The 12,995-nt window shown below is 46.0% G+C and overlaps 1 protein-coding gene across 3 annotated transcripts in view; it reads left to right on the top strand.

Annotated features, from left to right (window-relative positions):
• The first annotated feature begins 1,496 nt into the window (after positions 1 to 1,496).
• SLC35B1 (solute carrier family 35 member B1) overlaps positions 1,497 to 12,995 on the top strand; it is a 29,483-nt gene continuing 17,984 nt past the window's right edge. Inside the window, exons 1-4 of one of the 3 annotated variants that reach the window (XM_073683226.1) lie at positions 1,497 to 1,602; positions 5,270 to 5,371; positions 10,418 to 10,633; positions 11,794 to 11,897. In XM_073683226.1, coding sequence (XP_073539327.1) covers positions 5,316 to 5,371; positions 10,418 to 10,633; positions 11,794 to 11,897 — 376 coding nt within the window. In that variant the 5' untranslated portion in view covers positions 1,497 to 1,602; positions 5,270 to 5,315. Of the gene's footprint in view, positions 1,603 to 5,059; positions 5,372 to 10,412; positions 10,634 to 11,793; positions 11,898 to 12,995 lie in introns of those variants that run through there. The other 2 variants (XM_073683225.1, XM_073683227.1) reach the window with 2 other exon arrangements.

Below are 12,995 nucleotides of genomic sequence, written 5' to 3'. Positions count from 1 at the left end.
GCCAAAATAGTTTTTTTTCCAGCGAGGTTTTGAAAACTGTAGAAAAGCAGAAACATGCCACTTCTTTTAGGGTATTTTCAGAGCAGAACCTCTCCAAGGGTAAGAGCACACAGCGTCATTTTTAGGGGGATTTCACCAGGAAAAGCGCCCCATAAAGTGGGCATAATGCATAGCAAGGTCAAAACAATACCCTGCAGCGGTTAAGAGAAGTGACGCACATTATTTGGACGGCATCTACTGGGAAGCTGCCCGCTCTCTATGAGGGCGCAGTCAGACGACCATATAAATCGGGCCGAGATTGGACCACAATGCTTGGACTGGCTGGCTGGGTGTCCCGACCAGAACATATATTTCTATGAAGCAGTCACGCTTGGGTCAGGAGACCCTCCAGCCAGTTTGAACATTGTGGCCAATCTCGGTCCGATTTATACGGTCACCTGACTGCGCCCTATTTAACAGCATAGAGAGAATGCCACCACCGGCAGAACTGCAGCAAGAACGACGGAGAAGCCACCTCAAGAAAACAACCACTAGCATTTTCCTGAAGCTTCACCTGGAAAAAATTATGCTGTGTGCACATTTTTGAACTTCTCATGGTTTTTAGAGAGTTTCTCCCCAAAAAACTCTGCAAAAAAACCCTCAATGTGGTCACTCTCTAATGCACATTCTTCGAACTGTCAAGTCAAAATGCTTAAAAGGAATTTTATGGAAAAAAATGCTTTAAAAATGCTTCACGGAAAAAATGGCTCTCAAACCAAAATTCCCTGTGACCGTACTCTCAGAAGTGTCTGAAAGCTTCTTCAGGGTACGTGCACAAAGTCTTATTGAAGAGTTTTCAGGGGAGAAACTTGCTTTTGAGATTTGGAGGATTTGGGCAGCACAGTGGCTCAGTAGTTAGCACTGCAGCACTGGGGTCCTGGGTTCAAATACCACCAAGGACAACATCTGCAAGGAGTTTGTATGTTCTCCCCATGTTTGTGTGGGTTTTCTCTGGGTTCTCTGGTTTCCTCCCACACTCCATAGACATACTGATAGAGAATGTAGATTGTGAGCCCCAATGGGGACAGAGATGATAATGTCTGTAAAGCGCTGTGGAATTAATGGCACTATATAAGTAAGTAAAATAAAATAAATAGATTTATAGAGTTTCTGCTCCAAAAATTCCTCAAAAAAAACTCTGTGAACATAAAGGGTGCTTGAAGCAGTTTTTGAAGGGAATTTTGGAGCAGAATACACTTCAAAATTCACATGAAAAAACAGACTCTGTTGACATGGATTTCGGAGCAGATTCTGCTGCAAAATCCACATTGATCAATAAGGCTTCAGAAGGGCTACACCATGTCAAAAATGTTTTGAAAGTGTAGTTAAAATTTAAGTGATGACTTGTATTAATTTTTTATAGAAGGAAAGGGTCAGATAGAAGCGGTCATAATGAATCTGGCCTTTATCAGTGGGGTCAGCGTGATCCCTGTGTGGAGGGAGGTGACACAGAGCAGCTCCTGGAACACTGTGACTTAGAGTTTGGAAATGAAATGAACTGGAACAGTGCAAGTGGCTGTAAAAGCAGAGAAGAACAGACGCTCCCTGTGATATACTGCCCAGGTAAGGCAGGAGGGGGCCGCACTGGGGGACAACCAGGTCTCATCATAGGCAGGAGTAAGCAATGTTCTGCATCGTCTCTACCAGGCAGCCGGCCAGTCAGAAAATTAGAAAGTTAATAATAGAAAAATTGCTTGGGTCGCGAAAAACTGTAAATTAAATGACTGAGTCTTCATACCTGCACTTCGGTGTGGTGGTGGTTTAAAGGGCCGCAGCATCTGTAGGAAGAACTGGAGATGAGAGAAAGTAGTTATAATCCCGTCAGCAGATATTTATCTGAAATGGCTGAAAACAGGGAACAATAGACTTAGACTTCAGCTTCATGACAAATGTAGATAATGTAGCTATAGGGAATACAAGAGAAAAAGCCTCTGCATGAAGCAGGAGACAAAAGGAGGTACAGTAGAGGCCTCTGTAAAAAATGAAGCTTATTAAAGGGGCTTCCTACTAAATACATTTATCACCTATCCTGTGAATGGATAATTGCTGTGGATCCCAACCAATCCTAGTGGGGTCCCCCGAGTCCAAATGGTAGGGAGCATGCGGTCACTGTCTATGACACAGAGGTTGGACCCTCATCCATCTCGAGAATGGGAATCTGCACAGCCCCATCTGAATAGAGTGAAGGTGGGCATGCCGAGATCCCCTCAATTCATTGTATAGGAGGCTTTTCCGGCCATACATATTAAATGCTTGTTAGTTGAATGATGCTTCAGCTGATCATTGGGCCGACAGCTATCTCAGCTGACTCTCCATTACACAAGAGCGCTAGTTCGGTCGAGCGTTTCTGTGTTCTCTATGACAAAGCCTCCGTCTGACACGTTGGCTTGCCGCTTATGTCCGGGAGAACAATGTGATCGGCAGTCAGAAATCAGGTATGCACAATCAACATCTCTCCTAACCAGTAGTTGGCCAGTGCCCCCATACAGATTAGACCGCCGGCTGAACCCGCTGATATCAGCGGGTTCAGACGATTTAGTATAATGTGTATGGAGGCCTTAACATAAATAGCTGAATTCTCTACTCAGGTTTCTCCAGCAGTCCTATAGACAATTAATGGACCAGAGGTTGAGCATGCACTTCCACTCCATTCATGCCCTTTCCCATGATGACTGGGGGTCCCAGTGGTCACACCCCCTAGTGATCACTAAGTTACAGATAAGGGATAACTTTAAATTAAACAGGTCAGATTATTGTTTTGGGTGTTTCAGAGTTTATTGAGGTTTACAAAATAAGGGTAGACCTCCTAAATGTTATGTCTCACCTGACGAGGTGGATCCTCAAAGTCTTTGATCCAGTTGAGAAGATGGAATGCAGCAGGAACCGAAGATTTTGAGGAATCGAGGAGAACCAGCCGGAACAAAGGAGACTAAAGTTGCTAATGATGGCTGGAGGTAAAGTGGCTGTAGTGGCGGGATGGCAACTGGAGCTGAGTATGCTGGATGGCACCTTGGTTGAGGAACAGCAGAGCTGAATATGCAAGATGGCACCTTGAAACTGCAGAGCACAGAATGCGGACAGAGACCTTAGAACAGCTGAGCCGAGCATGCGGACAGCAGAGTTGAGTATGCTAGATGAAGCCTTGGTTGTGAGCTGAGTATGCAAAACGGAACTCTGAAGCAGCAGAACCAGGAATGGGGACAGGAACGTTAGAAAACCTAAGCTGAGTATGTGGACCACAGTGCTGGATATGTCAGAAGACTCATTTGGATGGAGTAGCAGAGCCAAGCAAAACAGCGGACCTGGATTTTACAGGAACTAAAGACTGGGTGGAACGCCAGCTCACCTGGGAATTAGGTGCACAGACCAGATAGAGGCATCATATAAGGCAGGAAAAAAAGAAGTACGTCCGGAAAATGGTAGTAGCTCTATTCTTTGTGATAAAATCCAGAACAAGAACATAGAATTCTTCTGACCCGTTTCGGACACTATAGTTCCTCTTAGTCGTAGCCATAGTGGGTTTGACAGGAGGTACACTCGAAATGGTACAGCAGAGCCCAGCAGACCTGGAGATTTGTCAGAAGACACACTGTATGAGCAAAGCCCATTGGATTGGTAGTTGTGAACACGCCTAACTACCTGAATACTTAAGGCCCCGTCACACTTAGCGACGCTGCAACGATCCCGACAACGATACGACCTGTCAGGGATCGTTGCTGCGTCGCTATGTGGTCGCTGGTGAGCTGTCAAACAGGCAGGCTCACCAACGATCAGGGGAGCAGCGACATCGTGGAAAGAATCTTTCCACGATGTCTTGCTCCTGGTTACCAGCCTGCTGAAGCAGGAGCAGGCTGGTAACCATGATAAACATCGGGTTACTAGGGGCACACGCGCACCTAGTAACCCGTTGTTTATCATGGTTACCACTCTGCTATGGTGAGCGGGAGGTTACCGCTCACTTTAGCAGGCTCGTAACCATGATAAACAACGGGTTACTAGGAGCGCGTGTGCCCCTAGTAACCTGATGTTTATCATGGTTACCAGCCTGATCGCTGCTCCCGCTGGTCACACACAGCGATGTGTGCTGACCAGCGGGAGGGCAACGACCAAAAAATGGTCCAGGACACTTTGCAGCGATCAGCGACCTCACAGCAGGGGCCTGATTGCTGCAAAGTGTCACACATAGCGACATCGCTGGTGAGGTCGCTGTTGCGTCACCAAAACCGTGACACAGCAGCGATCTCGCTAGCGATCTTGCTATGTGAGACGGGGGCTTTAGATGGCACTCAGCTGCCTGAGCCAGTGGCTTGTGACATCAAAGGTGCTTGTCATGGTAACCTGACGGGCACAAGAGCGGAGGGAGATGGCCATATGGGAAGAAGAACGCAGAGCTTGGCACTGAAGCTAAGACATGTGAGGAATACTAAACCTGACAAATCTCCATTGTACTGCAAAAACTTTCCAGAAAGCAAGAACTCCCGAGAGGCTTCCTGTTCATGGGGCTGGAGCGCTCTGTTGTCCGTCATTAGACTTCACTCACTGGCATTGGCCTGTCTGCTCTACTCCAAAGTTTAAAGAGGAGATGCAAGAGAACAGAGGAGATGAAAGTATTATTTTTTTATATATTTTACCCCACTAGTACCGTACTGATGGGCCATGACGGCTATCCAGTCAGGAGATAATTGCTTTATTTGAAGGTCACTTGTTAATGGTCCAACCGCTGGGGGCACAATTTTCCATTATAGATTGGGTTCTCTGCCCAGATTGGAAAATATCTGAAATCCAAAATTGTGGGCATTTCTTTATTCCCATCTGCTTATTGGATGCATATATTACCTTGCTTAGGGTGCAGTCACGGGTTAATGGTTGACATTACGTCCCCATTGCTCAGCACAGTAATACAAACATCTCTAGCGCCAGTTCATGTGTACATAGATTTCCATTTCTCCCCGCAGCTCGCTGTTTGCTATTATCTGGTTGGCAGGATCTTCTCCAGTCCTCTGTAAACAGGAACAAGACTTGCCAAAGAGTTACACTGTGGGTTCTGCACTGTACTCCGCAGCTAAATAATGGATGGGTTACAGTCAGTAGCCAAATGTGCACCCCCACCCAAATACACAGTTTACTTATCCTCATGCCTCTACGACTTTCCTTAAAGTTTGCTGGCAAACAACCAGTTAGGAGTATATAGAATCCCTGTAATTATGACTGACGTTCTCTTCTCCGGCAGCCGCTGTTCCCTTCCTGTTCAAGACGGAAAACACATTCTAGACGGGATGGAAGGCAGAGATGTAGACCTGGGGGTCTTGGATCTGGCTGTTGGTGATGTCAGGTGAGAGGCTGGTTATCAGCACGACTTCCTTCTTGGGTAGCTTTGTAAGTACTTGTAGTAAAGGGGCTAGAAAGCTCTATGGAGCCCCTTTGTTTTAGAGATCATTAGTTATCCAGGAACATAGACATCACCAAACCTTCTTAAAATGGGCAAAATGTAGCACTAGACACAAACGCATGGACATTTGCACAGGTATAAGGCCACACTGTCCTGTGGGATGAAGGGGATGCAGTCGCACCCGGGCCCTAGAGCCTAGGCGACCCTAAAGAACCCTCTATCCCATATTTTTCTACTAAATGTATTATATCCAGCCCTTAGTCCACGTACCCTCTAGTCTAAGTTCCTCCTGTTCTCCATGCACATGGTATCTATGGAGTCCCATGAGCAAATTCCCTCCGATACTTAATTATATTTGTTCATCTTGCTTTCAGCATACCCCCTGCCCACCGTAACCTCGTCAGTGCTCTGCCTCCTCTTTCCCCCTGAGGTGCCCGATTTATTCATGCAACCCACAAAGGCTCAAATCAATTCTCTTGTCTGCGAAATGATATCTGCATGATCCCGCTTTCTCAAGATGTGCATTACAGTTTCAATTAGATGGCTCCATAAATGTGCCTTCCATGAAATCACCAGGTTTATCTGCTGGCGGCACACAGATGGCTGTTTAAATACAATGGAATGAAAATTGGTCTAGGCGATGTAACTAGAGACCTTGCGGATTAGAATCATATTATTTTAATCCAGCGGTGTAGGTGTATAGAAGGCAGAAGTTGCAATTGTAGCCGGTAACCAATAGGGGGCCCCTATGTTACACAGAATGAGCCGTGATGGTAGAACACAGAAAAGTAATAGATGTGATAAGAGCCATCTTTATCCATTAGAGACGAGCAAATCGATTCGCAGGACTCTGGTCCAGCAGTCACGTCAGGAGTCCGTGGCCCCAAGACAGGAACCTTGCAAACTTCCTACTACAGTACCTGTGTCATTCCCGACGCCTCTACTAATAAGTAGGCCTGCGCAACATCATGCATGCATCGCGACAAGCTTACTAATCAGAATGGGGATCAGGGATGCCGGCAGGTAGGATGTGGTTTTCAAGGCTCCCGTCCACGACCATGTAATATCGACATCGATTCTGGTCCAGGGTCCTGCAAATCTTATTTCAAGTGGATATGCCATAAATGTCTGTGACGAGAATACGCCTTTAATGTTAACGCTCATTCCTTCTACCCCATCGCTGCAGGTAAAAGGCCACGGTTCCAGCTGTGATAAAAGAATGTCTATCTGTAAATTGGCATCCCTGAAGTGTGCCAATGTTGTTATAATTATTTATTTATATAGCACCATTGATTCCATGGTGCTGTACATGAGAAGGGGTTACATACAAAACACAGATATCACTTACAGTAAACCAACTAACAATGATAGACCGGTACAGAGGGAAGAGGACCCTGCCCTTGCGGGCTTACATTCTACTGGATGATGGGGAAGGAGACTGTAGGTTGCAATAGCTCTGGTGTGCTGAGGTGGCAGCGGGGTCATTGCAGGTTGTAAGCTTTCTTGGGTTTTCAGGTTCCGTCTGAAGTATCTGAATTTGGTGGCTAATTGGACGTGTTGAGGCACAGAATTCCAGAGGATGGGTGATATTCAGGAGAAGTCTTGGAGGCGATTGGGTGAAGAACAAATAAGTGTGGAGGAGAGAAGGAGGTCTTGGGAGGACTGGAGATTACGTGAGGGAAGACATTGGGATATTTGTTCGGAGATGTACAGAGGAGAAAGGTTATGGATGTCTTTGTAGGTCATTGTTAGTAGTCTGACCTGGATACGCTGGGGAATTTGGAGCCAGTGAAGGGATTGCAAAGGGGGAAGCAGAGGAGTAGCGAGGAGAGATTAGCTCGTTGGGCAGCAGAGTGAAAGAAGGACTGGAGCGGTGAAACAGTGTTAGCAGGGAGGCCTCACCGAATGATGTTGCAGTAGTCGAGGTGGGAGATGATGAGGGCATGCACAAGCAGTTTAGTAGATTGAGAGTTGAGGGAAGGACGGATTCTGAAAATATTTTTGAGCTGGAGGTGACAGGAGGTGACTAGAGAGTGTGAATGTGGGGTTTGAAGGACAGAGCAAAGTCAAGGATTACTCCAAGGCAGCAAATTTACGGTACAGGGGAAAGTGTGATGTAATTTATTGTGATAAAAAGATCAGGTGGGGAAGTTACGTGACATGGAGTAAAGATAATGAGTTCAGATTTGTCCACGTTGAGCTTGAGAAAGCAAGAGGAGAAGGAGGAGGATATGGCTGATGGACACATTGTAATTCTGGACAGCAGAGAGTTGACATCTGGGCCAGAGAGGTAGATCTGAGTGTCATCAGCGTACAGATGGTACTGGAAGCCATGGGACTTTGAGTAGTCCCAGGCCAAGGGTATAGATGGAGAAGAGTAGGGTTCCTAGGACAGAGCCTTGAAGGACTCCAACGGAGAGAGGGTGGGATGAGGAGGTAATGTGGGAGTGGGACACTCTAAATGTGCGGTTGGAAAGGTATGAGGAGATCCAGGATAGGGCAAGGTCTTTGATGCCAAAGGAAGAGAGGATCTGTAGTAGGAGGCAGTGGTCAACTGTGTCAAAGGCAGAGGACAGGTCAAGAAGGAGAATTGTCTGTTAGCTTTGGCTGTAAGTCATTAGTAATTTTGGTCAGGGCAGTTTCGGTGGAATGGTTGGGACGGAAGCCAGATTGTAGGTTGTCGAAGAGAGAGCTAGATGATAGATGAGAGGTGAGAGGAAAGTTCAGCATGAACGTGTTGCTCAAGGAGTTTGGAGGCAAATTGGAGCAGCGATATGGGGTGATAGCTGGACAAAGCGGTTGGGTGGAAGGATGGGTTTTTGAGGATGAGCGTGATTGTGGCATGTTTGAAAGCAGAGGGTAAGGTAGCAGAAGTCAGTGATACGTTGTAGAGATGAATTAAGGATGGGATAAGTGTGAGGAGGAAGTGGGATGGGGTCAAGTGCACAAGTGGTGAGCTGTGATTTGGAGAGGAGACCAGTAAGCTCTCCTTCAGTGATGTTGGAGAGGGAGGTTATGGGGGAAGGGCATTGGCTTGGTAAACAAAGGGGTTGTGGTGCTCCAACAATAAAGACTTGCCTTGTTTGGTCGATCTTGTTTTTGAAGTGTGTGGCAAAGTCCTCAGCAGAGAGTAGGGAGGTTGGAGGGGGCAGTGAAGGGAGTCAAAAGTGTTGAATAACTGTTTGGGGTTGTAGGATAAGGAAGATACAAGGGATGTAAAGTAGGCCTGTTTAGCAGAGGTGAGGGCTGATTTGAATATGAGTGTTGCTTGTTTGAATGCAGTGACGTCTTCTTGCGAATGTGTTTTCTTCAGTGAAACCTGATGTCACAGAACGATGTGCTGCCGAGAACGAAGTTCTTTTACGCTGTGCAAAAGATCGTTTCACCCAATCGATGAAAGTTTTGCCCTTTCTATGGGTGATTGGCAACCGATTTACACGGCAAGATAGTGGTGAAAGATCAGTTCTTAACATCACTCATTCCCGATTATCTAGCAGTGTAAATGCCCCTATAAGACCACGTTCACATGTTCAGTATTTGGTCAGTATTTTACATCAGTATTTGTAAGCCAAAACCAGGAGCTGAACAATCAGAGGAAAAGTATAATAGAAACACGTCACCACTTCTGTATTTATCACCCACTCCTAATCTTGGCTTACAAATACAGATGAAAAATACTGAAAGTGTGAATGTGGCCTAAATGGGATTGTCTACATAATCTCTCCCACCCGTCCTGACCCCAGGACTGGAGAGATGCTGGTGGTGACCACCAAGACAACATCCCTACTATAAAATAAAATGGTCCTCAAGGTCTGTTTACACTGGCCTCTCCTTTCAGTGGTAAAAGAAAATATCCGCCATTTGTTAAGCAGAAGATGCTTCTTTTCTCTGGAGCTTTGTAAACCTGAAGCGTCTTTTCATTCTTTCTTGAGCTCCTCTTTAATGTTGTTTTCCACCTGCCCTTTTTTTGAGCATTTTTTTTTTTAATCCAATAAAGAATTGAAAAATTGAAAAACCGCTAGCATATTGTTAAAGCAAAAACATTGACAAAAACGCTCAAAAAGATGCCCGGGTGTCTTTTCAGACATCCCATTTACTTTTATTGAGCGACTTAAGATCAGAATCCGCCCAGAACTGTCAGGTTATTTGTTGTAAAAGTTTAGTGTCTTTGAAAGCTTGAAGAGGTTAAAAGAATTGAAAAAAACTGACTATATGAACAGCAAGTCGCCTTCCCATACAGATTAATAGGACCATTCTTTTGACAATTTTGTTTGTGGTCCTTCTGACTTTGCTTCTTTTTTTTTATTTCTTTAACGTGGATCCACTAAAAAAAACTGCAGAAAAAGATGCAGTGTGAATGGTTAGAAAAGATTGGGAGTAAAGCCGCTATTGACCACAGAAAAATGTCTCCTGCACCAGAGACAGCGCGCACTACGGCCTCTAGTGATCCGTTCCCCTCCACCGCTCATTGGGCTAATAGTCGCTACCCGGCAGTTGGTTCCTTACACGTGTAAACAACAGCCAATCAGAGCTCTCCACATGAGGCTACGTCACCACACGTCTGCACAGTGGCGCTATGGGCCCTGAGGTAGGCGTCTATGTAGATGCCTGATATTTATAGTCTGCACTGTCCGCTATGGGGAAGTTCGCTCAGTCGCCACAGTAATAACGAGGCAGTCACCACCACAGAGAGCACAGAAACAGCTTGTTCACCGCATTAGAGCTCACTGAATTGGCACGGCGCTTACTTTATTTACTGAACTTTTGCATAAACTTCCCAGCCGCTGGGTGTACCAATATGGCTGACTGAGGCTCACCTGCGTGGCGTCACAATATGAGTTCCATCATGGCTGCCAGTGTCAGCTAATCTCTGCCTGAGATAATAATTTACTTGTAATCGATCCGTGTGAGCCGTATAAGCGGCGCCATGTGACCTGGACTTTCTCTCACTGATGTCATCTCCCCGTGTGTTCTCTTCCGGCAGTGCAGTGGGCAGCCCCAGCCGGGTCCTTCCGTGGTGTGGACACGCTGTGGGTGTATGAGGTCCCCGGCGGCAGAGAGAGATGTGCGGCTGGAGGTGCCGGTGACAGCTGGAGGCGACATGGACGGAGGGGGAGTGCTCGGCCACGGGGGGCTGAGGCTCCTGGCCTGTTTTCTGGGGGTCTTTGTTTGTTACTTCTACTACGGGATCCTGCAGGAGACAATGTGAGTAACTGGAGGCATTATACTGTATATAACCGAGCTGCAGCCATCCTCTAGAGACCAGGGGGCGCTCTCCCCCTGCCCTGATCAGTACTAGAGTACTATACATTACTTATACACTTCTTATGTTATGTACTCCAGAGCTGCGCTCAAAATGCAGCCTTCAGAGCTGAACTCTGCTGCCCGGCATCATGTGCTAGCTCAATGTCTGCACTGAGCTCATGGTAATAATCGCAAGTACACCATGACACCACCGTGGAACAGTGAGTGCAGCTCTGGAGTATAAAACGAGACGTAACACAGGCAATATAATACATGTACACAGTGACTACCCCAGCAGAACAGTGAGTGCAGCTCTGGAGTATGAAATGATATGTAATGTATGCACACCATGTAGTGACTCCACCAGCTGAATAGTGAGTGCAGCTCTGTAGTATAATACAGGATGTAATATATATTGAGATATTGAGTGCTGCTCTGGAGTATTATACAGTACTTAACTCACTATTGGTGGGAGATAGATTACATTATTGGCGGAATAGTGAGTTCAGCTCTGGAGTATAAAACGTGATGTAACTCGGGATATGTAATGTATGTACACCATATAGTGACTCCACCAGCTGAATAGTGAGTGCAGCTCTGGAGTGTTATAGCATAAGTTATATTTATACAAGTTGACATTATTGGCAGAATAGTGAGTGCAGCTCTGGAGTACAATATTCAGTCTGTAACTCAGGATAAGGCTAGGTCCACACGTGTCTGTGACCATTATCAGGTGCATACGCTCAGGATGATGCCAAGGCCTCCGTTCACCGTACGGTTTACCTGTATTCACAGAGGCCCTTTGTATAGAAAGCACAGTCTGCTGCAATCTCCCATATGGCGTAAACAGTCACTGGCCAGATGGAGAACACACCATCGGCCTCCTGGTGGATGGTCGCCTATAGCGATGTGATACATCGGGGAACGCTCCTGACGAATACTGTAGGCCAAGATGCAGTGTGCACCTAGTGTTAGTGATGCCTGTATGTAGTGTCTCCACCAGCAGAATGGTGAGTGCAGCTCTGGAGCATCGTACAGGATGTAACTCTGGATCAGTGCAGGATAAGTATTGTAGACTAATGCTGAATATAAGATGTGCAATGCACCTTTTGCCTTTGCAGTACACGAGGGACGTATGGTGAAGGACAGAACAAGGAGAAGTTTCGTTATGCGCTGTCTCTGGTCTTTGTTCAGTGTGTGATTAATGCTCTGTTTGCTAAGTTATGTGAGTATTTTCTGGTAGTCATCATCATTTAGATTTGTGGCTCTGACTATTAAAACCACAAATATATATTGATCCCCAGTGCTCAGATACATATCACCGATCCCTAAGATGGGTCATTAATGTGGTAGATGGAGCAACCCCTTTATGTGGTTGTGTATGATTAGTTAGCCAAGGCTGGTTTTATCCAGGCTCGGCACCAAATGTCACCATGGTTTATGTCCGGTGTTGCAGCTTGGCTCCATTGAAGCAAATAAGGCTGAGCTGCAATACCTCTTGTAACCTTTGAACTGATGTGGCGCTGTATGCAGTGGAAAGTAGACATTTAACCCTGGGCAGTTCCTTTACCTGTGGCACAGATGTGGGAGTTGTATTTGAGATCGGGCCTTGTATTTCCAGTAGGTGACACTACACGGCCCCAGTTACCATAGTCGTGCCCTCATTTGTACTATTCTCCTAGGCTTCCTCCTTTACAACTGTAGTCACTGACACACCGATCCTTCATGCCTGATCCCAATGCGACAGCACCCAGGGCTGAAAGGCACATCGTGGCAGAATTTCCACAGTGGCGTTCTAGTCTGTGGTATGCAGTGGCTTGTGAAATTATTCACCCCTTCCCTCCCTTTGAATTTTTTTCATTTTTTGCTACCTCACAACCTGTAATATCACAGGTTTTTTTGAAGGTTTGCATCAGTTCTTGTAAAGAACATACCTACACCTGTGAACATTTGGTTTTCTTTTTATTGTGACGAAAACAACAAATAGGACAAAATAACTGAAAACTTCATTGTGCTTAACTATTCACCCCCCTAATGTCAGTACTTTGTAGAGCCTCCTTTTACAGCAATTACAGCTGCAAGTCACTTTGGATAAGTCTCTATGAGCTTTCCACAACTTGCCACTGGGATTTTTGTCCATTCCTCAAGGCAAAACTGTTCCAGCTCCTTTAAGTTAGGTGGTTTCCTCTGAACAGAAATTTTCAAGCAATATCCCTTTATTTCGCACTATCCATTTTCCCCTCGACTCGGACCATGTTCTCTGTCCCTGCTGCCGAAAAACATCCCCACAGCATGTTTCTGCCACCATGTTTCACCGTGGGGA

Source organism: Phyllobates terribilis, unplaced genomic scaffold, assembly GCF_046119375.1.
Source record: "Phyllobates terribilis strain yellow unplaced genomic scaffold, ASM4611937v1 Scaffold_5__5_contigs__length_657084704, whole genome shotgun sequence".
Taxonomy (NCBI): Eukaryota; Metazoa; Chordata; class Amphibia; order Anura; family Dendrobatidae; genus Phyllobates; species Phyllobates terribilis.
The sequence above is the reverse complement of the archived record's forward strand: the minus strand, read 5'-3'. Positions and strand labels throughout refer to the sequence as shown.